Raw genomic sequence first — 24,848 nt, 5'->3', positions numbered from 1 at the left:
TGAGCCACTGGTGCCCAGCTTCCTTTAATTCCTTTATTTGGTTGTGTTCTTAAACAAAGATAGAATCATCAACTGAAGGCCGGTTGGGAATAAATTTTCCATGTCCCAATTATCTCCCCTATTATTTTCCTTACTTGGAAGACCAAACAAAATAAAAAACTTCTGAGAGAAAGAACTCAAAATTAAAGGAGAAGAAAAGATCTCTAAGGGACAGTGGTTTGTTGTTGTTTTTAAGGTAAAAACACATCATGGAGTGTTGAAATTAACCAGACATCCCTTAAAATACATCAAATGTATCCAACTAAATAGAAAGACTAAGAACAAACCAGGGCAGAATAGCAGTAAATAAATTAGCTAATTACAATTAAATAGAAATACCCTGTGTAAGTATATCAGAGATGCAAATCAGGGATCTACAGATTCTAACCTTTTCTTTTTGAGGTACAGTCACACTACATAGCCCAGGACAGCATCAAGGTCATCATTTTCCTGCCTCACCACCCCAGTGATATTCTCCAGGGCCATCTGGCTTATCACATACTACCTGAATCCAGGGGACTTAAATTATAAAACTTCCCCACTTTACGTTCAGGAAAAAAAAAAAATCTCTGGAGTTAAGCAGCTTTATTCTACCTAAGCATTTCTTGATCTTGAGAACCCAGGCTCACTTTACTCAGAATATCTGTGAAACCAAGGAAACATTTTCACTTGTATGTACTGATGATGACAAATGTCAGGTTAAAATCCTCATTTTACTTTAACTTATTACCATGTCTGGAATCTAGATACATTCTACAATGGATGGATGGTCACCTAAAAGCATGCTTCTTCTTTGCTAATGTACATAAAGAAACACTGCACATACAACAAACATTGCTTTGGATTTGGTAAAAAGATGTTCTTTATATTTTATATATAAAGTGATAGCTAATCAGTGCTGGGGCTTGTGATGAGGCTTCTGGGAATCTGGATTCAATCTTGAATTCATTCATTTGGGAATCATTTTTCAACAATTGAAGGTCATCTGTTTGGTGCTTGTAATTTAGAAAACCAGAGTAGTTGTTAGAATAGCCTTGAGATTCCAGCTTAAAAGGTGTAACTTGGTAGCTGATGTACACTTTTAAGCTTAATGCTTTAAGGAACTCTGCTAATTTTGAAATTAATAGTTTAAAAATATTAGTACAATATTTTTGTGTCCATCCTTGTACATCAACATGATAGTGGCAGGATCCTTGCCTAGTATGCACAAGGCCCTGGGCTCAATCCTTCACATGGCAATAAAAAGAAAAATTCTAAGTCAAAATAAAACTACACAATGATTATTTTCTGATTTTTAACTACTTATCTACATGATTTAATAAGTAATTGATGTTATTTGTATTAAGTCACTGGTTGTTCTAAGCTCCCCTGGGAGTGGTGTACAATTTCAACATTTACTCAATTCTGAGCTACACAATTGGATGCGTTTAAATGATCAATAACATTGTTTTAATTGACAGTGGGATTGTCTTCTTAATTTCAGTGATTCATAAATAATGACAGATCTTAAAATAAATTTGATTAAATGTTAAATTAGCCCCATTTTACCAATATAGCTTGTGAGGAAGAGAGGCTGAGGAACTTGACCAAATTCTGAGACAGGATTCAAGCCAAAACAGCTTGTCTCCCAGCTGGAAGCCATGCCATCAACCACTGTACCTCAGAACAGGCAGTGAGAACTGCAGTTTTGAACTATGGTATTTCATAGCTTTCTATAGTACAAACTACTTGAATATGGACATCCTCAGATTTTACTTCCACTCATCATACATATCAACCAAACAATTCCTAGCAAAGCATCTTGCTATTTAGCTGAGGCTAGATTCCCCTCTGTCCATCATCCTGCCTCCACATCCTCAATGCTGGGATTACAGGAATGTGCCACCACACCCAGTTGTATCCAAACTATTATATTCAAATTCTGAGAGGGCATACAGAGAGCATGATTTAAGCAAGAAGACTTTTGATACCATCACCATGAATTTAATTGGGAAACAATCCAATTTGCATGTACTTTCTTACCATCTACACTAGCATCATCCACCAAAATGATTTCCTTCAGCAGTATGGCAGGTGAAGAATAGAGTACGCTGTGAACAGTCCTAAGCAGTGTGGACCAGGCCTCATTGTGAAAAACGATTATGACACTGGTGGTAGGCAGGGGAGGGCAGCGCTTAAATTTTTGCTCAATACATCTAGGAAAGGCCAAAAAAGCAGAAGAGTTATCACTTTTCTTATTTTATTGCACAGTATACCACTGCTAACATTTTCATGATTTAGTCTTTAACTCCAAAAGTTACAGTAAATAGGTTTCTTTCTACATAAGATAATCTTAATGGTGCATAAGCATAAATATATCAAAATAAGTTTTACAAGGAGATTGTTCACCTGGACTAATTACAACATGTTAATGTAAGCTTCTTCAACGGTGTGATTTCAGAAACAACATTTGATTTTTTTTGGCCAGTCCTGGGGCTTGGACTCAGGGCCTGAGCACTGTCCCTGGCTTCTTTTTGCTCAAGGCTAGCACTCTGCCACTTGAGCCACAGCGCCACCTCTGGCTGTTTTCTGTATATGTGGTGCTGGGGAATTGAACCCAAGGCTTCATGTATACAAGGCAAGCGCTCTTGCCACTAGGCCATATCCCCAGCCCCCAGAAACAACATTTGAAACAAAAAAAGATCAATTATGTTATCAACATGTACCAGTGGAAAATCTTGGTCACTGCTCAAATGCAACACAAAAATACTATATTTTCTTGCCCAAATCATCTATCTTATTTGTAATTTAAATTATACTCTATTAATTGCTTTTGTACAAATTAATTTAAATACTCTTATAAGTATTTACATTTTCTAAGTATTTCCTAATATTATTTGGACAATTTAATCTATATAAAGAATCAAAGGGGTACTTAACATAATCTAAGTTATAATATTCACCATCTGGCAAATATTTACCACTATTTTATATATGTTTAAGTTGTTCCATAATGTGTCCTCCCTTATTATTAAGATCTACTATTAAAAAATTCTTTTTAGCAAGAAATATTTACAAGTTTAAAATATATATTTAAGCCCATGTTAAAAAAGTCCATGCACAACAATGCAAATGGAACACAGGGAGACAATTCTTAGCTGATTAGTGGTATATGCATGCACTAGCTAGACTCATTTGTTACTATCTAATATTGAACTCATTTTTACAACAACATTTTCTTCTAATAAAACTATCTGGCTCAATAGAATCTCCGTCCCTTGGACTAGGGACTGTGAAGATGGTCACAGTCACTAGCCTGCTGGGTTGAGGTATGATGAACTGAGAAATATGAAGCACGAGGACATTAAAAAATGTGATCTTTGGAAGAGATAGACAAATAAAACAACTGTATAGCTATATCTTCAAAGTTACTTGCATATCATATATTGGCTGTACAATTCTGGCCAAAACTATAAAATTTCCCCATAAAGTCAGATCCTCCCACAATATAAATACAGTGTATGAGCAATCAAATATTGCTTCACAAACACAAAGATAGGAAAATAAATCATTCACCCATAGAGATAAAAGCCCAACACACTGGAGTAGCGTTCCAGGATCCACAGTGGCCTTGGCACTGAAAGATGGTAGTCTCTAGTGTCATAGTGGGGACCAGAGAAAGCCATGCTAGGAAGGTTCACAAATTCTCTCATTAATTATCTTTGTAACATTATCTTAATGGAAATTTTGTTGGGATTCTTTACTAAGAGACAGTTTTTAAGGATGAATATTTATAGTAATTAAAAAAGAATTTGATTGAGGATAAAAGATGAAAATAATGTGTCAATATCATGGAGGTCGGAAAGAGAAGAATGTATCTAGTGAAAGTGATTTTGCTCTCTGGTCTTTATAATTTCAAAGTGCAGTATCAATAAATGTTCAGAAGCAAGTCGTTATATCCTTTCTCATTTTTTTAGAATAAGAGCAAATTGTTCCTTCTAAACTGAATTTTAGAGAACCTACCAAGGCAAAACTAAAACCCAAACACAGGATGTTCATCTATACCCTTGAATCATAATTACAGAGAACTTAATTACAAAATGTACATTCATTTTTCCGAAACAGAAAGGTTTATAAATCAACATAAACTATACATAAAAACTGCTGGGAAAATCCATAATGTACCTCTTTATTAAAGAAAAAAAGAGAAAGAAGTAGATTTGGAAGAGAAGAGGGAAGGAAATGATGGGAAAAAGAAGAGAAGGAGGAAGAGGAGAAACACCACCACCGCTGATGATTTTGTCTTACCTCTTAGGGTGGGAGTAGGATTTTTTTATGTAAATATGAATTAAGTACTTTAATTTGCCATGTAATTAATGCAATACTAGTCAAGAATTACAAAAAAATTAACTACAGAGTATAAAACTGTACAAAAATAACACTAATAACATTAATAAAATGTTATCACTTGCATTGTGCAAGGATTTCCCTCAGTTTAAACTAGGCTTTATTTGCTTCACTGATCTACCAGGTAGTAATTAATCCTGACAAAGTGGGAGTAGAAGTGCCACATCATTACTGCAAGGGACAAAATTTCACAGTATGATTTCATAAACTCAGCCTTAAACAATGAAAATGTTGAAGTTATGCTATAAAATCATTTCATGTCACTGAAAACAGTGCAATTAAAATAAGTTGCTAAAGTGAAAGGTGATTTCTAATCAAACCATTCACAAAATTTAACATGTAGAAACTTGCTCAAACTATTCATCACATGATCACTTGTCTCTATAGAAACTAGATCTTTGTGTCTAATGAGCATGGAGAAAATGAACAATGTTTCAGAAACCAGCTCATTGACATAGATTATACTCAGAATAAGAACCAACCCTTCAATTCCTTTTTCACAAACACTACTCAGAAATAAGTAAATACATAAATCTTTAACTCTAACCAGAAAAGGTTGTTAATGTACTTAGTTGTAACTCTAACCAAAACATGTGACCAAAAAATGCTGTTAAAATACTTTGCTGATTTTCATTTACTCATAATTTACAGTATTGAAAAATATTACAGCTCATTATGAGCTGAAAGGTATTGTTATTTCAAAGAACAAAAGTTATGATTACTGGTAAATTTATTTTCATTTAGGACCTCACCCCAAATGAGTTATGTATAGCATTACATTTGAATATATTAATGTAATAAAGAAACTACATTGTCCTCTGATAAAACAACTAAGATCTATATTATATAATAAATTACATATATACTATACAGACTGTATTCCAGCTGAATATATAAATATATATTCATTCACTTGCTTCTTTTATACAGCCACTTAAAAATAATGTGTAACTTTAATCTTGGAGCACACAGATTAAAGTTACAGAATTTTAATCTATACAACTTCCACACTGACTATATACCTTGAGTTGGTACTCACAATCATGCCTGAGTAAAGCAGTCAATTCACAAAAGTTCTTATCTGCAGGTTGACTACCAAATTAATCTGCTGTGATCAGATAAGCATTTTGGCATTTTGTTTGCCAATTGTGTGCCTATCCTGATGGCTAAAGTGTGCTAGAATTCATTTTACCCTTTGCAATTCAAACGCAGCATTTAAACAACACTTTATAGATAACAAAATGATTAAAGACAGAGATGGTATCAGCAAACCCAAAGGAAAATATTAGTCAAATACAGTAGGTTTGATACAAACATGAAAGAAAGTGACTCAATAATAAGGAATATTGGTCTCTTGATAGCTAAAGGGAGGCAGTTCTACAGATTTAATCAGAAAAACTCTGAGGAATAATAGTGGGAACCGTAATGTCAACATTCAACAACATTCTCCCTTGAAAGAAAGCTTACAGAACATAGGGCATTCTGAAAGGTAATTATGCATTGACAAAATCACAATGTCTGTGAAGTAGTTTATAAACCCATAAAATATCTAGTAGTTCCAAAATCTTGTCACATTCTTTTATATTTCTATTCTGTAGCAATACAAAGGAATAAAAATAGCTTCCACCTTCTACATTTTCCATAAAGACTGTCCAATATTTCCTCCTAAATAGATGAGGAAATTATAGCATTTATGAATAAAGGATTTTCTTGTTTGTATATATCACATCTAGAAATTCAGTTTTATAATTGCCAAGAGATAACTTTAAATGCCAGAATTGCTTCGCCAAGTAGAGATATGGACATTTAGCCATAATCTATATGAAGCAACCAGGACAGATTACAGATTAAATGGTATTTGCTGAGTTTTTTGTTTCTTAGCCTCAGAGTGGTTAAAGAACAAGCCATTTGCTTAATTAATGCTTCTTCCCTGAAAAATCCTATTGATAAACAGTAAACAAGGAATATTCTTTAACATACTCAGGAGGTCGAGTGTCAGGTCCAAGATCTCGGTGTAAAGAAATCCTGTCACTTGCAAAAGCATTAAAGCAGTGTTTTCTTTCCCCACGTTCCTTCTCCTTTTGCTCTTCAGCACTTAAATTAGTTGTCTTGTATGGTTTGCCAGAAGCACCAGGGGCATTTGGATCCTGAGGTGGGCGGTCAAGAGCTGGTTTCAACTCTGCTGCTGTGTAATATCCTTGCAGACAGGGTCTCTGGCCGACATCAATGTTTTGCCTGACAGGTGCTCCTATTTGCATTTTTGGCATGGCATCTTTAATATTGTTTACAGCTTCTAACATTAAGTCAAACACCTTGTTTTTGTTTTTTATGTTTCTTTCCATCCTTGATTCCTCCTGGGAATACTGGACACTTACTTCTCTTTGCATTAAAATTAAGACTACTATAAAGAAAAAAATTACTGCACCAAGCCTCCAGAACTTTTTATGGTAATGTCTTTTAATATGCAATCTTACTAATCGCCTTAGGTGAGCCATTCGGACATTAAATGCTTGCTATTTGATATATAACAGTTATGATTTCCTCTGTTATTTATATATTTTATCATAGATTGGCTGGCAAGAAGTTTTCTTTAAATGGCAATACCTACAAATAGAAATGATAAATGGTATTAGTAGCTATTCTTTCCTGCAGGCATAGTAAAATACATTCATTTAAGCAACAACTGAACAGAAGCTATCAAAAATGCAGTCTTATGATTAACTCTTGTTTCCCTCAAGGAAATTACAATTCTGGAAGAAAATAATTGTTATAATTAGCTACAACCTATTGGGATTACAAAATATTAAGTATTTCTCTCTGGTCAAAAAAAAACACCATATTTTTGTTAACTCTGGTGATACTTACTATATGATATGCATAAAATACATTTTAACAAATATATTTCAAGATTAATAAAAGAGTATTTTATCTTGATAACTGGAGAGTCAAAGAACTTCATTCAGCGGGTTATAAAAAGGAGGGCTTCAGAGGAAGCAAAGATGTACTAACATGCATTGCCAACTATCCATATGCAGTGACGTTCTCATGTAGTTTGCCCTTAACCTATGGAATACTACTCCAGCTAACCAAAGTACAATAATAAAGGAACTTTTCCCAACAAATGTCCAGTATTCTCCCAGATATGCTCACATGGTAGTTAGTACCTGGAATCCTGACAGAATGTACTTACTCGGTAAGAAAATAAAGAATATTTAATTCACTGACACCTATCAACTCTTTTCAATTGCTCACACAAATACAAAATCTAATAGCAAAAAGAAAATGCATCAGCTTTACATGAACTTTCTCTAGGTCAAAACACTTACATGAACACCACAAACAAAAGAACAGAAAAAAAATACTGACATAGATGACAACCCAAATAAAAGACAGGCTGACTTTTTTTTTTTTATCATGATGTTAATGAAGATATGTTAAAGAGTCTCACAAAATCACAAACCATAGCCAAATAATTTGAAAGGAAAAAAAAGGAAGAGAAATGCATACTATCCTTGATGCCTAAACAAACTTTGAAGGACTTGTCATTTATATCAGTGAATATTATCTTTGACATTTTATTCAGCTTCTCTTCCAAAGTTACCATTCAATTAAAAATAAGAAACTTTCAAGTTTTAGAATGGTCCCTTGGCATTTGGTGGGAAATCTGAAGCTGAATGAACAGGCAGAACTTAGCTCTTTATACTATTTCCAATTGGACTGTTCTATATTCTTTCAGTATGGAATAAACACACAAAAAAATGGCCTCTGGTAGAGAAAACAGATTGCTTCTGGTAGTACTTGTAAACCGGCAAGAAGGAAAAGGCATTAGCCAAGTCAGTAGCTACCTATCAACTGCCAGGGTCTGTGTACTTTGAGTGAAAATACCATTAACATCTAGCTCAGCCAACCACATGTGAAAGCCCTCAATGATTAAGTTTATGATAGACCATAGTCATTTTCCAAGATGCGCCCAACTTTTGCACAGGCCAAACAGGTGAAATAAATGGGGATATTATAAATATAACAAGTTTTACTTCAACTGAAAATAATACCTCTGATTTATGGTCTTGAGGGGAGGAGAGAGCTTAACGTCTTCTGCTTAGCTGTACCCTCACAGGATCCTCACTTGAGAGACACTGTAGAGACTTTTTTCCCCTAGTTATCTAGCCTGTCCTTTCCAATTGTCCATTAAGAAACTGGAGACACAAGCACAGGGTTGATTTTCAGATCACCTGAGCCCATTGTGAGTCCAGCTTTCTTACTTGACCACTGTAAATTGCCACTGTGATATTTGGGAATCCTAGGAACGCATATGAAGGTCTGAGTACTTCCTTTCCTATAAAGTGCAGTCTCTAAAGTGCTGGCTCATTTGGGGAAGAGCTATGGATCTGTGAACTCACGCAAGTCTGAAAACTGGGTGAGACTGTGACTTGTCTATAACAAGTAAAGAAATAATTTTTTTTTGCTTTTAGAGCTGGAATTTTTGCTCTTATGTAGGTAAGTAATACTGTAGTACTGCTTATTTCATTCATTAGGTGTCATGAGGAGACGAGTCAGTCAAAGACATTATCTCATACCAGAAACACCAGTAGGCCAATGCTTTCTGATAGGCTCCGTGTCCCTCCTTTCCATTACAGAGGAAGTACCTATGTTTTCTTTAAGTGCTTACTTGTATTTGGCCTCCCCAACTATGTAATCCCATTATCTCTACTGAAATCAGGAAGCCAATCTCAATGACCTACAAGATGTCTTCACAGAAGGTGCCTTTCACTAATGTGCTTCCCAGTACATTAGAGAAAAGAATGTTGGCCTGGGCCTTTCTTACAAACTGCAGGTGGGGGATGGAAACAAAACACATTCAATATATACACTCAGATTCATAAGTAGAAGTCCATTTCTCTTCACTCATTATTTCACTGAAGTTTCAAAAATATTAACAGTTGGGGAAGTGAGGGAACTAAGGAGTGAGACTGTTTGCTTAGTGACTAGTTTACATTAACCTATCTACCACAACTGTATTTCTACCTCTCAACTTCAAACTTTCTAGAAAGAGTCAGTCTGCAACTCTTTCCCCTATGCTGGCTCTATGGTTGGTCTCTAATACAATGATTTAATTCTATACCTATACTAAGTAGGACACAGATAATATAATTTAATTAATATAGCTGTATTCTAATTGAACTTTGTTTACAAAAATAGGCACTTACAGTTGCCAGTGGCTCATGACTACAAGCCTAGCTATTCAGGAGGTTTTAACCTGAAGATTGAGGTTTGAAGCCAGCCATAGCAGGCAAATGTGACTCTTATTTTCAGTTAACAAGAAAAATGCCAGAAGTAGAGGTATTAGCAAAAGTGCTAATGCTCTAAGCAAGAAATGATACCCTGAGTTCAAGGCCCCAGTACCAGTATTTTAACAAATAGCACAAGGAAACCCACTAAAACTGTAAAAGTGTATGGGTATGGGTTTGAGTAAGGGTGGATAAGAAAGAGTAATAGAAGGGATAAATTTGATAGCTGAACATTCTACAGATATATGGAAATAGCACATTGAAACATCTTTCTCCAATTAATATATGCTATTTTTTTTCTTTTTAGGAAATAGGCAGTGAGCTGGGTATGGATCCATGGGCTATAATTTGCCAAAACCTGCTCTAAAAATACCAAAAGGCAGCCAGGCACCAGTAGTTCATGTCTTTAATCCCAACTACTCAGGAGCTCAAAGGTTCAAGGTTTGAAGCCATCCATAAATAGGAAAGTCCAGGAGTCATGATGTCTACAATAAGTAGCAAAAAGCCAAGCTGGAGGCATAGATCATGTGGTAGAGTAGCAGCTGAGCAAGCTAGCAAAATAGAGCACAAGGGCCTGAGTTCAAAATCCCGGCATCATATAAAAACAGAAGCTTAAAGACTTCAGTTTTAACATTCAAAATTTCCCTACACTTCTACCTTCTCTATTACCTCTTTAAGAATAAAATGATAAAACTGAATACCTCACAAATAAGTTATAACAAAATTATTTTTGTCATACTCAGCAATTGTGTCTAAAATAGTTTGAGGCACTAAATATCTTCATACTTCTCCAACGACCTCTGTATTCTTGAATTACCCACTTTTTATGGCTAAGGAATGAAGAGCTTTTCTTCATTACATACATATACTTTGGAAACAAACAAATCTTCATCTAAAATTTAATTCTTCCAACATCCAACCTTGATCAGGGCATCAGGAACCTGCTCATACATTTCCACATACATTGTAGCCTATTACAGATGTGCTCCATGCCAACCTCCAAAGAGGGAAGGGAGGGGTACCTAATCCTGTGGGATTTACACATAATCCTTTAGGCAAAAGGATTATTGGCTTGATGGATGTTAAGCAAGGTGATGACCTAACTAAAACTAAAAGTTACAAGCATAATTCATGAAAGCTGTGCTGGATAAGGACTTTGAGGATGTGGGTAGATAGCAGGCAATAAAGGGACTATGGAGGTAAGAAATAAGTAAAGGAGAGATGAACGCTTGCAAAGTAGATTTGTGAGCAGAGTTTGCCAAACTTAGCAAATAACTGACTTGGAGGCTGGAGAGGTTACAAGGATATAGTGTATATTAAGGATACATTCTTGCCTTGTTAAAAAGGACTAGCTCATGAAGTACTCTTTGTCCTGGAAGGGAAACTGGGTGTCAGGGCACAACAGTGAAGGGAAGACTCATCATATACTCTTCTTCACTTTTGAAAATGCCAGCCTCAATAATAGAGTACTTATTAGAAAAAAATGTGCACAGGTAGGGTTAAGATTTTCATACATGCAATAATCCAAATTTCTATATTCCATAAGCCATTTCTCAGGATGCATCACACCCACATGCAGGAGTAAATAAATACAAAAAAGTCATATACTGAGGAATAGGAACTCAGTAAGAGGTGACAGCAAAGGAAAATCGCCAGCAGAAGCCATGGAACAGAGCAACAGTCCAAACTGGAGTCATGTGAAGGGACCAATAAATCTGATACATTATAGAAGGTAAAAGGAGATGTTAGAGTACACAGAAATTATACTGCAATTAATATATGGAAGAGTTAGGCAAATTGTTTCTCTTGAATGAGTCAATAATAACAAAATGTCTAACTTTGACATAGTAACCTGTTCCTTCATTCTCAGCTATATGAGATCACTTGAGCTCAAGCACTGTAGACCATTTATGGATGACATAACAAGATGGTTCTCATAAAAAAAAAAAAAAAAAACAAAACCACACAAAGGCAGTTCATCCAGCCCTAAGGATTCAGATGGGTATATGCCTATTCTGTAGGATGGGCCAATGGAGGTCTATCTTTGTCTGATCCATGCTGGTGGACATTGGAAACCTGAGGGTAAAATGGGCAATTTGTTTGGTATTTCTAAAACTGCCCATTGGGATGTATTAAAAATTGGAAAAGTCTTTAAAAGAAAAAAAAACCATCAACAAATATGTGTTAAAATAACAGATAAGTATTATCTATAATAATGTGCTTGTTTAGCTATTTAGTGAATGATATTTATGTAACCATAATAAATCTACAATGCAAAAAGAATATGAGCATTATTTTGGCATGTAAGTGGTGACAAAAGAAAGGGCTACATGTGAGAAAAGCTAATAGACAATGTCAAATACTGATAGATTAAGACACAGCAGTACAGCACTTGTTGAAAAGTACTTGTTGAAAAGGACTAGCCATGAAATACTCTCTGTCCCAGAAGGGAAACTGGGTACTAGGGCACAACAGTGAAGGGAAAACTCATCATGTAATCTTCTTCACTTTTGAAAGGCCAGCCTCAATAGTAGAATAATCATTAGAATACAACAGTCATCATAGGAAGTCAATAGACAATGTCAAATATTGATAGACTGAGATACAGCAGTACAGCATATTACATCTAAGAGATGAAAGTTGTGGCTTGTAGCCAGTAATACTGGGAGGATCGAAGAAAGGGACCAAGAGTGATGAAATTTTGTTGTTGCACATCTTTTAATAATCCTATTTAATTTTATTCATATGTAAGTGGAATAGAAGCACAATATTATTAATTAGACTTGCTTGGATTTGAATCTTGGCTCTGTGATTTCATTAACCTTGCAGATAAAATCAAATTACTTAATCTCTCAATATTCTTATCTGTAAAACAAAAACAATAGTATGCACCCTGTCTGAATTAATTCATTCAAATTGCTTAAAATCCACCTGACACAAAAGTGCTCAGTACACAAAAGAGGGCAGCTTTTACTTAAAGTCTGGTTAGACTGACATAAAAGCAACAACAGTAAAATAATAAAGACCAATACCTATTTGGACAATAAATATGCACTATAATAATAAAATATCTCCGGATAACCAAACCCTATATAAATAAACCAAACCTATTATCTATATATTAAAGTCTGCTCCCCTTAATTTTAAAGGCTAATGTATACAAGTACTTATATCTTTAGGTTATAATTTTCATTCACATCCATAGTTGGGCCTGGGAACAGTGGGGAGAGACTGATGACAAATTCCAGTTATTGCAGCACTAAATAAATGGGAGCTGAACTAGGAATTGGAAGGGTTTAATGTGAACTACAAGGGAGGGCAGAGCATATTACAGGTAGGGAGAATGATGGCACTAAGCAAAGACCTAGAGGCAAGAGGAACATGGCCATAAAATTTAAAAAGACTGGTAAAGCCACAGCCCAGTAATGATCAGGTTGGTTTACTTGGCAGTGGCTGACTCATGCCAAGCCCTTAGGCCATGTAAAGAGGGGAGCCTTATCCTATGGGTGTGGCTGGCTTTCAGCAGGGATTATCATGACCAGTATTATTTTGAAAAATATCACACTGGGTATAATGCAAGAAGTCAGAAATAATTCAGATAGATGAAGGTCATTGTGAAAGTCAAAGCAAGAAGCTGGGCCTAGCTGGTTCACACCCATCAGCCCAGTTCAAAAATCACCCTGCACAGAAAAGTCCAGGAATCACCATCTTTAGTTAACCAACAAAATGCTAGAATGAAGGTATGGCTCAAGAGGTAGAGCAAAAAAGCTGTGAGAGTATTATGCCCTGAATTTAAGTCCTAGTAACATAACACACACACACACACACACACACACACACACACACACACACACACACACACACATCAAGGCAATCTGATCGGGAAAATATATGGATATAGAAAATATTTACTTAGAAGGCAAAACTGAAACAACTTGGCCAAGGATTGGTCAGGAATTTAGACGAAAAACACAGCTATTTGCCTTATTTTGTATTTGTTTTGTTTTAGTTTAGTCTAACAAAAGTCAAGTTATCAGCAAGAACTGCTCCTCACAGTGTCCTAACCTGACTGATATTTTGATCACAAAGTTAACTTTTTCACTTTTAGATCCAGATCTTGAAAATGAACCAAAAGGCCTCCAACTAGCATGGAATTCAGAACAATGAGATAAAACAATAGCAGTTCACACTAAACAGACTTAAGTACAGTAAAACGAAGGGTCTTAGGTCATTTCCAAAAAGCCTTTCCCTGTGTGGGACTTTTATTTATTCATTCATTTATTTTTAGCTCTTGTGATCAATCCAAGGCTCAGTTCATGATAGGCATATGCACTCTAACTTTTCTCATTCCTATCTCACATTAGATTTGAAGAAAATTGTTGTATGCCTTACAAATAATCTATCAAATATGTGCGTATACATATATATGCACACATGTACACCCAAACAGGTGCTGAAGCAGACTATATTTACATGACACATATAAAATGTTTGATATATACACAACTCATCTTGCCTAGCTGAGGCGATTGTGAATGTCTAGGTACGGGGTCAATTTCCTATGAGGGAAATTGAGTTTTGAGAACTATTAGGTGTTGTGGAGCTAAAAGACAAAAGGAAGGCCCTCTCAGCAGTGGGGAAATACCAGATAGGAAGCTCTCAAGACCTTGGATTAGGGAGAATGAATGGTAGAGGAATTTGTGGTGGTGGCGGTGGTAGAAAAAGGTGTAAAATGTTAAGCAGACTCAGTGTTCTGATAGGTTCTGTGTTAGTCTGCTTGGAATGGCTATACCAAAACACTTTAGACTGAGTAATAAACAAACAAACAGTCTGGAGGCTGGGAAGTCCTAGGTCAAGGCATTGGTTGACTCAATGCTTTGTGCAGGCCCATTCATTATTAATAGCTGGCACCTCCTACAGATGGTGGTAGAAGGACAAAAGAAAGAAAAAAAAAGCTAATAAATCCTTTTATGTTTTATGAGGGCAGAAGCCTCATGATAACCTCATAGTCAGTTCCCACAGGCTGTCACCTCTTGGTACTCACACACTGGATACTAGATTTCAACATAGGAATTTTATAGGGACAGAAATTTTCAGATCAGAGTTACTGTGGAGGCTAACAGTGAAAAGGACCTCTGAATTTCTGGCATGACACCTGGGTAGTGGTCTACTCTCTCCATATCACTGGAGCTGAATGCATCAAAATTTGGAAAGTTTTAGATTTCATGGAGATGACACAGTTCATATGCCCAATATAACACTGTACCTCTTTGGGGCCTGGGGAGATATTACATAATCACACTCAGTACTATTTCTGCAGTGTGAGACATGCCACCAAGTGGGATGATATATGATAGCCTCCTGACAGTTCATTCATGTTTTGCTAACAAATGAGTCATGCAAGTGTTATTGGGCTTCAGAAGCTGATTTTGGAATTGTGGATAAGACATGGTAAATGTACTAATATCTATAGACAGGATAGAGAAAGTGGAAGTTTGTGAGGTAATGAGGGTCCAGGTTTGTACACATATTAATCTTCAGTTATTATGCCAACTGAAAGATGCCCAGCAGGCAGGCAAACAGATAAGTAAGTTACTGTGGACAGCTTGAAAGTCAAACAGGAACAGGAAAAAAATATGCTCGGAGAAATGCTCTAATACCAGACACTGGAGCCCAATTCAGAGAATGATGACTCAAGGAAGTTTCATCTATTTGTCAATAGTCATTAATGATCTGGAACTTATTCCTACTTGTCTTTTCTTCACCATATATTAATGTACTTTTGTCTCATTCCATTGCTAGAGTTGATTTGAATTCAATGTGGCCATTGGCAGTACATCAATTATACTAAAATTACCCAAATTATATAACACTGTTATTATACTAACCAGATTCATAATTGGACAGGTAATTGAGAACACGGATTTTCTTTTTTGTTCAGCTTTTAGACAGATCCATAAGAGATAAGCAATTTTGTACTTTATGTATCAGAGGGCTAAATATATCTGAAGATGATTCAGGTATTAATCAGTTCCAAGATAGCAAATATGAAATATTTTCTTTAGGATAAAAATTCCTTCCACTGACAATGTCCAAGGAGGTTGAAATTCGCAACTTCCATGGAAAGCTTAATTGTCCAATCAGGGCTTCCAAGATTAAATTCCTACAAGTTACTGAGTGATCTAATATCATTTCTTTTTTTTTTTTTTTTTTTTTTTTTGGCCAGTCCTGGGCCTTGGACTCAGGGCCTGAGCACTGTCCCTGTCTTCTTCCCGCTCAAGGCTAACACTCTGCCGCTTGAGCCACAGCGCCGCTTCTGGCCGTTTTCTGTATATGTGGTGCTGGGGAATCGAACCTAGGGCCTCGTGTATCCGAGGCAGGCACTCTTGCCACTAGGCTATATCTCCAGCCCCTAATATCATTTCTTAATCTAAGGGGTATTGGGGGAATAATTCCTATAATTCATCTCTTACATATTTTACAATAACGATGAAAAATATAAAATAGTAAGAGAATATTAAATATAATGGACTGGGTTATGCTTTCTCCAATAATTGTTTCAGTCTTTACTCAGAAGGATAACTCAACCATAAAACTGAGAATAAAAATAGATGTGGGTGTGATAATTATTTCTCCTTTCAAGCCTTATCATAAAAAATCCTCTCACAAAACATTTCTAGACTTTTCTGTCCCATAATGCACTATAGCATGCTGACAGCCCATTTAAAATACAATAATGTACAATGAGATTTCATGTGGCTCTCATGTTTGAGAGGTTTAATCTAGCACCAAGTTCTTAGAGCCTCAAGCCTTCCAATAAATGCTTAATTAGGATTTCAATATGATTTTGTGAAAAACTAGTTTGTTTTTTGTGTGTGTATGTAAGCACATATGGAAGAGAAGATGAGCTAGTTGTATAAAAAATGAGCACCATTTCTACATTGTGGGATCTAGTTTATTAGTTGGCATGAAGTCAAACTAGTGCATTGAGATCAAATCTTTACAATAAAATCACATCCATGTTGTAAGGTTACATATTATTTTGTGAAACTTGTTTCATATTTACATGCATACACTCTAGTGCATAGTGTTAAGGCATAGAATTTTTTTTGTGGACTGAGAATTTCAGGGTAAATATTCTTTTTAAAATATAAGTTTTAAAAACTTTTTTTTTTGCCAGTTCTGGGACTTGAACTCAGGACCTGAGCATTGTGTCTGGCTTCCTTTTGCTCAAGGCTAGCACTCTACCACATGAGCCACAGCACCACTTCTAGCCTTTACTGTTTATGTGGTGCTGAGGAATCGAACCCAGGGCTTCATGCATGCTAGGCAAGCACTCTACTGCCACATTCCCAACCCAAAACATTTTTTGAAACCCCAAATCTAGACTGCTAGAATTGGATGGGAAACACTGGGGCAATGCCTTAAAAAATGTATTTTAAGCCAATGTAATAAAAGATGAGAAAACTAAATAATGTTGCCCGAATTGGATCAAAAAATAATTGTGGCTCTGAAAAACCCATAAAGGATTAAAAATCTCAAGGCATGTGGCATGTTCTTTAATGTCCATGTGATCTACTACCCCAGGAAAAATATGATTGCCTTAGTCTCCACAGAACCAGGCATCACTTGGACAAGTAGGAGTTAGGGTAAATCAGGGCTGGACAGAGAACAATGGACCATTCTATAATTACTAAGGCCTTACAAAATACATGAAAGGATAAAGATAAACATCTTATGATAAGTGAGAATGTGGGTAGAGAAACACAGTGATGCAGGCGTCCAGAAATAAGGCATTAGAATAATAATGCTATCTTTCACACTAACTTGTAGAGCAAACTGAAGGCGGAGGACCCCTCTCAGCTTCAGTGTCATAACTGGGATGGATTGGTTGGTTATCTACAGCAAGAGGGGAGCAGAAAATGTCCTTTTTTAAGTCCTCACTACCACAATGCAGGAAATCATATTTCCCCCTATTTTACAGATAGAAATCGAGGCCTACTGATAATTCAATCTATTAGAACAACTTACAATTCTCCCTGAAAGTAAGAGTAAAGATAATCAGACAACACTTGTCCAATAACAAATGAAGACCAGTATTCAAAACTGTGGGAACAACACTCTAATTTTAAGACAATATTTAATGGTTAAGAGGGCTAGTAATGCTAGGTAAGACTCTTGAGAAAAGCAGAAAAATCCTGTTTGAATTTAATGATGTCTAGTTAAACTGTGGTTGTTTTGAAATTATTATTTTTAATTGTAGCTACATTTTCTTAAGACCATAGGTATTGTTTAAGCCGTGTTAAGTTAAATGTACAATTTAAAATGTTTTAGAAATTAGGAAAGATTGAATTGGAATTAGTATTTATTAGAATTTTTATGTAAACTGTTGCTTAAAATAATCTAAGTAGAAAGAGGCTTGGTACAACTGCTCAGAATGTTTAATATGCATGGTAGCTTCCAGTTTATTAATAGTAAAAGTTAAATTTAAAGAAAATTGTAGGGTGAGGACTGAATCTCATGTATGTTAGCCACAAACTGGAAGAAAAATTACATAATAAAAGCACAGATTCCACATACACCCCTCAGAGCCAGAAATTTTCCAATTTAAATGTGGTAGTAGTTTTGTGACCTTCAACAATAGAATTTGTGTTTAAATATTTTCATTATGTAGTGTAACTCCAGTTGCAATTTATATTGATTTAACACGTTAAGTAATATTAACATGTTTTTTTTTAAAATCAGAAAAACGGGTAACTTGATGGGTTTCCAAAACCAGAAAATAGTTCTTTGATGATTTTGAAAGAGGGAAATAAAAGTCTAAGAAGAGCGCCAATTCTCTAAGTCTAGCCTCAATTCTCATGCTTTAGAAAAGTCTAATTAGGCAGGAGAAGAATTTGGGCCTGGCACACCCAGGTTCAGACGTGGCAGGATCCTGAAAAAAAAATAAAAGAGTGTGTGTGTGTGTGTGTGTGTGTGTGTGTGTGTGTGTGTGTTTCTTTTGAACCTTTGAGTCATATGCCACAGTCAAACCATAGGCGCGGCACACTGGTCCTTAAGTCAACAGGTCCTCTGCGGAGGCGCCGTGCGGGTGGTGCGTGGCAGCTGGACTTCCTCCTGCCTGGAGCCCAACTCTTCCCAATCACACTGGAAAGTGGGCGCAGCTGTGGCTGGGGGCGTGCACCCGGAAAAAGTGTACAAAGAGAGAAAGTGGGGTGGCCGCCTCCCGACCCGAGAGCCCTCTCCAAAACCAGTAGGAAACCATTTCAGTGGCTCCGGCCACCGCGGTTTCCAGCCTTGGACTGTCTGGGGTCCGGCTGGGAAAGTTGCCTGGCAGAGGTTTGCCCTTCCCAGTCGCGGGTTTGGCCCGTCGGGCACCCGGGCGGGAGGAGACGAGCAACCTGCGAAGCCCAAATGCAAAGGCGGCCACCCCCGTCCTCTGCCCCGGCCCCATGGTCCAGCTTCCCCACTCTAAGACCACCACCCTCCGCCACCGCCCTGAGACGTGCTCGGGCCACCAGAGCAGGCGCCCCGATCGGGATCTTAGGGATGGAGCCTCTCCACTAAGACAATCAGGGGACACCCCAGGAGAGAGGGGTGACCTGTGTGCTCACCTCCCCCTCACCCGGGGCCCCTTTCGCCGTCTCCCGAGGAGAGCAACTGAAACCCCCGCTCTCGAGACCTCCAACCGGCCGCCGGATCGCAGCGCGGTGCCCAACACGTGAAGCCCGGCGGCCGTCCCGCCGCCCCCTCGGACGCTGCACAGAGGCTCCGGACTCCCCCTCCCGGGTCCGGGACCTGGGCGCTGGCCCGCCGACTTACCGGACAGGTGGGCAGGGCAGGGCGGCCGGACGCTTGGACGTGGGCCGGGCGCCAGGTGCAGGTGGCGGCTGGCGACTCCGGTTGCTGTCGCTACAGTTGCGGGCTTAGTGGAGCTCCTCCTCCGCCGCCGCCTCCTGCCTTCCCGTTGGGCCTCCTGCGTTGCCAGGAGAGGCCGAACTGAGACTCCGCTTCCTCTAGGAGTTTCCCAGGTGAGCTGCTGCGGCGACGTCGGCAGGGGCGAGGCCCCCGTCCCGCGCCTGCGCGCCAGCCTCCGGCCCCGCCCAAGTCCTACCTGAGCGCTTCAGGTGAGCCGCGGCGACCGCGCGCCTGCGCGCGCGCACGGGGTCGAAGCGCCGTCCCGGCTGAGCGCTATGGCCGCGCGGCCCTGCTCTCCGCAGTGCACGGCGCTGCTGGTCACCGCGCGACTCCTGCCTAACAGCCCGTGTGCCCGCGAGGAAGTCCGCCCTGACCTGCTGGCAAGGATCACCAAGTCTACCCGGAACACAGTCTGGGTCCTCGGAGAAACAGATCTAGATCTTCCCCCCAACACTTCTTCCTGTTCTCTTGGGGTTGTCAGAAAGAAAAGAGTGCCCTGTCCCCAGGACCGCTTCGTGAGGACAGCAACTGCTGGCTCGTGTGGTTTCCTCCGCAGGGTTCAGCAGCTTCTGTCACTAGTTAGGTTGGTGGCTTCCTTCCCTTGTAAGTCTTGATTTCATCATTTGCCTCACATCGGCAAGGCTAGCGGTTTCCGTTTCTATAAGAGCCAGCTCTGGTAGGGGCGCCTTACGTCCAAAGAGGAGCTTCCCTCTTCCCAAGTAGGGCTGGTAGTTGATAGAGCACACCCAAATTGGGGAGTGCTCTTCTTTCCTGGATTATTATCGAAAGGCAGCCACAATAGGGAGAACACCCGCTGTCCTTGTTTGGAAAGAGATTGTGGTTTCCTGGAGAGGGTTTGCTTGTACTGTCGATTTGTTTAAAAGCCCAGCATCTATTCTGGAAGGTGAGAACAGGAGACACTTAAGAACATGATAGGATTCGCCACTGTATTTAAGATAATTTTAAACATCTTTCCCTCTATGATATTACAGCTTTCCATTTCAGCCTTCTTTTTGCAGCTGTGACACTGCCCAACCCCAAATCAGGACTCAACACTGTCTTTATACATTTCTATGAATTTGTTGATTTGGTTTTTAAGCTCAAAAGTGCGTAGAGATGCAAATGACAAATCAGTTAAGAAGACTTTTGGGGGACGGCCTGTTTAATTATATGGTGACAAGTTTGTCTGCAAAGATTATCTGTGTCTTTCCACCTACATTTTGACAATGTGGGTGCTTGTTTACTGATGTACTACTTTTATGTGTCACCTAAAAGAAAGGCATAAGCACTCATTAGTATAACAACAGGTATTTATTTCAGTAGTACATTACTTGGAGTAGTACATTACTTGGTTTTAGCATCCACAGTACTATTTTACACTTCAGCACATACAATTAGTTTTAAAACCTTACCTAGGTAATTCTGTTTTACATGTTATGCTTATTTTTAATGTGTCCAGGAACCTTTGTGTGTTTGTGGCATTTTAATATGAGCAATTTTTAAGCTAGTTCTACTTGCTCTGCTCACCTCTTTAAAAAATTTCCAGGAAGTGGCCATGTGTCTGTGTTTGTAGGTATTCACACATATGTAAGCACACACACACACACACACACACACACACACACACACACACAGAAAGCCATACTCCTATAGTATTGCTTATTTTTAGACCCAGAACTGAAAACATTTTCTTTTCAGTTTGCAACTTTTGATTTTACTGTTTGTTTTTAATGGAAGTTGTTATTGAACTTTAAGGAATTTGGGAGAAATCCTAACTGGACACTGAAATCTGCCTCCCTTTACCATGTGCCACTCATCCCTGAATGAGGCAGAGCCAAAGATTGTCAGCCAAAGATTGTCAGAATTTTGAAGCTGCTCACAGGTGAAGAGCAACAATTTTTACTGACAACCAGGACAAAGCAGATAGAAATAGAGCACCAATCTGGAGTCCAGGAACTGAGATGCAGTGACAGCAGTGACATCAAATAACAACAGAAAAGGAGGGCTAGAGCAGACCTACAGAAAGACAAATAGGAACGAAGTGTTGCATGTGAAGGCAACAGAACAAAAACATAAAGATGACCAGGTGTTGCCAACAAATTGGCTGTCAGCATCACAATGCAGTCAGATAATTTAACCAAGGAAAACAGTATTTCTGAATTTGGTGTTACATGTGCTGTTTCACCCATGACTTGTACTGTTATTTCATATCATTCTGAAAAAAAAACATTTTTAAGATAATGAGTTCTTCACAATAAAATTAAAATGCTGCAGGACAAACGAATATTTTTGTTATTCTGAAATGTTTAAATGCTCTAAAAGCTAATCAGTTGCAGAGTTTTAAAAACTATCACTGTATTCACAATTATATAGAATTTGCTTTTTAAAAGTAAAATTAATATTCCATAAAATTTAGGGGTCTTAGTGTATATATACTTCTTTTTAAATTTTTTTTATTGTTAAGGTGAAGTAGAGAGTGTTACAGTTACATACATTATTAGGTAGTGAGTGCATTTCTTGCCCAACTTGTTACCCTGTCCCTCATTTTTCTCCCATCTTCCCTCCTCCCCAAGCCTCTCCCAGTTGTACAGTTAGTTTACAACATATTGTAAGTATTGATGTTGCATTGCTTTGCCTTTTACCCTTTGTCTCACCATTTTGATGTTCCCCTTTCCTTCCCTAACTCAGACAGACATATATAAAATACCCAGGGTACCAGAATCAAATATAGTGACAACAGGGGCTAAATCATAGGGAAGATGAATAGAAGGAAAAAGAAATAATTTCACATAGTACATTGAAAATAACTTCAATGATAAAACACTTTCCATATTTTGGAGATCATTTCTCTTAGCTTCATCTTATGTGATCATATGTACATAGTTATTGAGTCATTGTAGTCATCTGCTAGGACTATCCTAGACATATACTATTTATTACCAATGAGGGAGACCATGGAGTTTATATACATACTTCTTGATAGAAGCCTATTTTAATACTAAATCATATAATTGCAATGAAGTTAGAAAATTGGACATTTTTTTATGCAAGAAGGAACCCTCTCCCACACCTTATACACATGTATTCAAACCCACACAATTAGCTACAAAATGCTCATTTGTACAGATCTGAAACAATGTGTAATCACCTCTGGATTATTTAAATAATTTTATTTAAATAATTACTTAAATTATTTAAATATTATTTAACTTATTATTTAAATAATTACCCCAGCATTTACTAGGTATTCAACACATACATTTTAAGCATATGAATGGACCCATCAATGTCCTTGAGTAAGTTAAAAGTAACACACTGCAGGAAGAAATCATCTACAGCAAGTATAAGTATTGCATTGAGAATCTCAGGGACATGATTTCAGTAGCTACCAACATTGACCTATCTGTTTCACAGGTTACCATGGGAAATAACTTACACTACTGAAAGTTCCACTTTGGATTTAAATTCCACCCCTCCCCTCACAAAAACCCACTATGACAAGAAAATTATCATGCAAAAATAAAACTGGCTATGGGAATAGCAATTAAAGACTAACAATAGGGCTGGGGATATGGCCTAGTGGCAAGAGTGCTTGCCTTGTATACATGAGGCCCTTGGTTCAATTCCCCAGCACCACATATACAGAAAACGGCCAGAAGTGGCTCTGTGGCTCAAGTGGCAGAGTGCTAGCCTTGAGCAAAAACGAAGCCAGGGACAGTGCTCAAGCCCTGAGTCCAAGGCCCAGGACTGACCAAAAAAAAAAAAAAAAAGGCTAACAATAAAAAAACCCAAATGCCTTAACTGAACTCAAACTTTAATTCATAAAAAATAATTCTCTCTCTCTTTCTCTCTCTCTCTCTCTTTCTCACATATACACACACACAAATGAATAAGCAAAACTGTGGAGATTCAGTAAGCCTAACTCAAGCTATCTTTTTTTGTTGTTTGTTAATTATTTAATTGCTGCTTACACAGGGCTTAGCAACTTTTGTTGGAAACATATGCCCAGATTTAGACTTTTAGAAACAATTTTACTTCATAAGATCCTAGTAAGGAGCTCTCAAACAGAGATTTTTTACTCAAAGGCCAAACAGATTGAAATAATTTCTACTAAAAGAATTTTCAAAAAAATTGAAATGTGAATGATTCAAAAGGAGAATAGCACTGATGACTTACTGAAGTGCCGCATATATGCATGCTTTTATAAACAATAGTAAAATCCTGATTTGTTTTTGTTAAAACAGTACAAACATAAGTAGATTATTCAAGGTTGAAATTTGGGGGCACCATTTTGTGTTCAGTTTTTTTTTTCATTACCTGAACAGCCACCTCAGATTTTCAAAGTGACTAACATTTATATGAGGATACTTATTGACTTAAATTGACACAGACTACGTCTTGTTAGTTTTGTATCCTTGATGCTAGGTACATAGTAGGTGCTCAATAAATATTTGATGAAATGTATTGAATAGAGTGCAGAGTTTCAAGCTTTTAAGCATTAGCATAAAAGCAAAAAGAAATGCCATGCTGAGTCAGACTAATATTTGATCTAGTGAGCTCTAAATTCTGACAGTGGCACCGAAGGGTATTTTGTGGGAAAATATGATACTGGTCTTGTATGGTAGAGCCTCTAAGACCTATTCCAGGTATTCTTGACTCATACTTTTCCTAGATTGATCTCCTTTTCTGTAAAATGATTTGATTATTGAAAAACAATTTATTCTCATTGCAGAAAATGTTTTGTTAAGAAAAAAAGATTAGCTAGATTTGGAATACTCAGTTACTCATATCAAATGGATCAATGCTCCTTGAATTTTTTTTTTACTTTTTTTTTCAAATTTTTATTATCAAACTGATGTACAGAGAGGTTACAGTTTCATACGTTAGGCATTGGATGCATTACTTGTACTGTTTTGTCCCTCGTACCCCCCCTCCCTTCTCCCCCTTTCCCTTTCCTCCCATGAGGTGTTCAGTTCACTTACACCAAACAGTTTTGCAAGTATTGCTTTTGTAGTTTTTCTTTTTTTACCCTGTGTCTCTCAATTTTGGTATTCCCTAGTTCTAATACCAGTATACATGGTTTCCAATGTACTCAGATAAGATTACAGAGATAGTGTAGGTACAACCACGGGAAGGTGATACAAGAACCTCGTCAGTAATAGTAGCTACTGATACACATGGGATGTTGAAAGTATTTACAACTGTGATATAACAATC

General features: G+C 37.6%; 1 protein-coding gene across 2 annotated transcripts in view; it reads right to left on the bottom strand.

Annotated features, from left to right (window-relative positions):
• Galnt3 (polypeptide N-acetylgalactosaminyltransferase 3) overlaps positions 1-20,093 on the bottom strand; it is a 35,658-nt gene extending 15,565 nt beyond the window's left edge. Inside the window, exons 1-4 of one of the 2 annotated variants that reach the window (XM_048345304.1) lie at positions 19,536-20,093; positions 17,541-17,612; positions 6,406-7,029; positions 2,062-2,234 (exon numbers count right to left, since the gene is read on the bottom strand). In XM_048345304.1, coding sequence (XP_048201261.1) covers positions 2,062-2,234; positions 6,406-6,920 — 688 coding nt within the window. In that variant the 5' untranslated portion in view covers positions 6,921-7,029; positions 17,541-17,612; positions 19,536-20,093. The remainder of the gene's footprint in view (positions 1-2,061; positions 2,235-6,405; positions 7,030-17,540; positions 17,613-19,535) is intronic. The other variant, XM_048345305.1, reaches the window with a different exon arrangement.
• Between the last annotated feature and the right edge of the window lie 4,755 nt (positions 20,094-24,848).

This window comes from Perognathus longimembris, chromosome 4 (genome assembly GCF_023159225.1).
Source record: "Perognathus longimembris pacificus isolate PPM17 chromosome 4, ASM2315922v1, whole genome shotgun sequence".
NCBI classification, from domain to species: Eukaryota; Metazoa; Chordata; class Mammalia; order Rodentia; family Heteromyidae; genus Perognathus; species Perognathus longimembris.
Note: the sequence above shows the minus strand (reverse complement) of the source record. Positions and strands in the feature narration are given on the sequence as shown.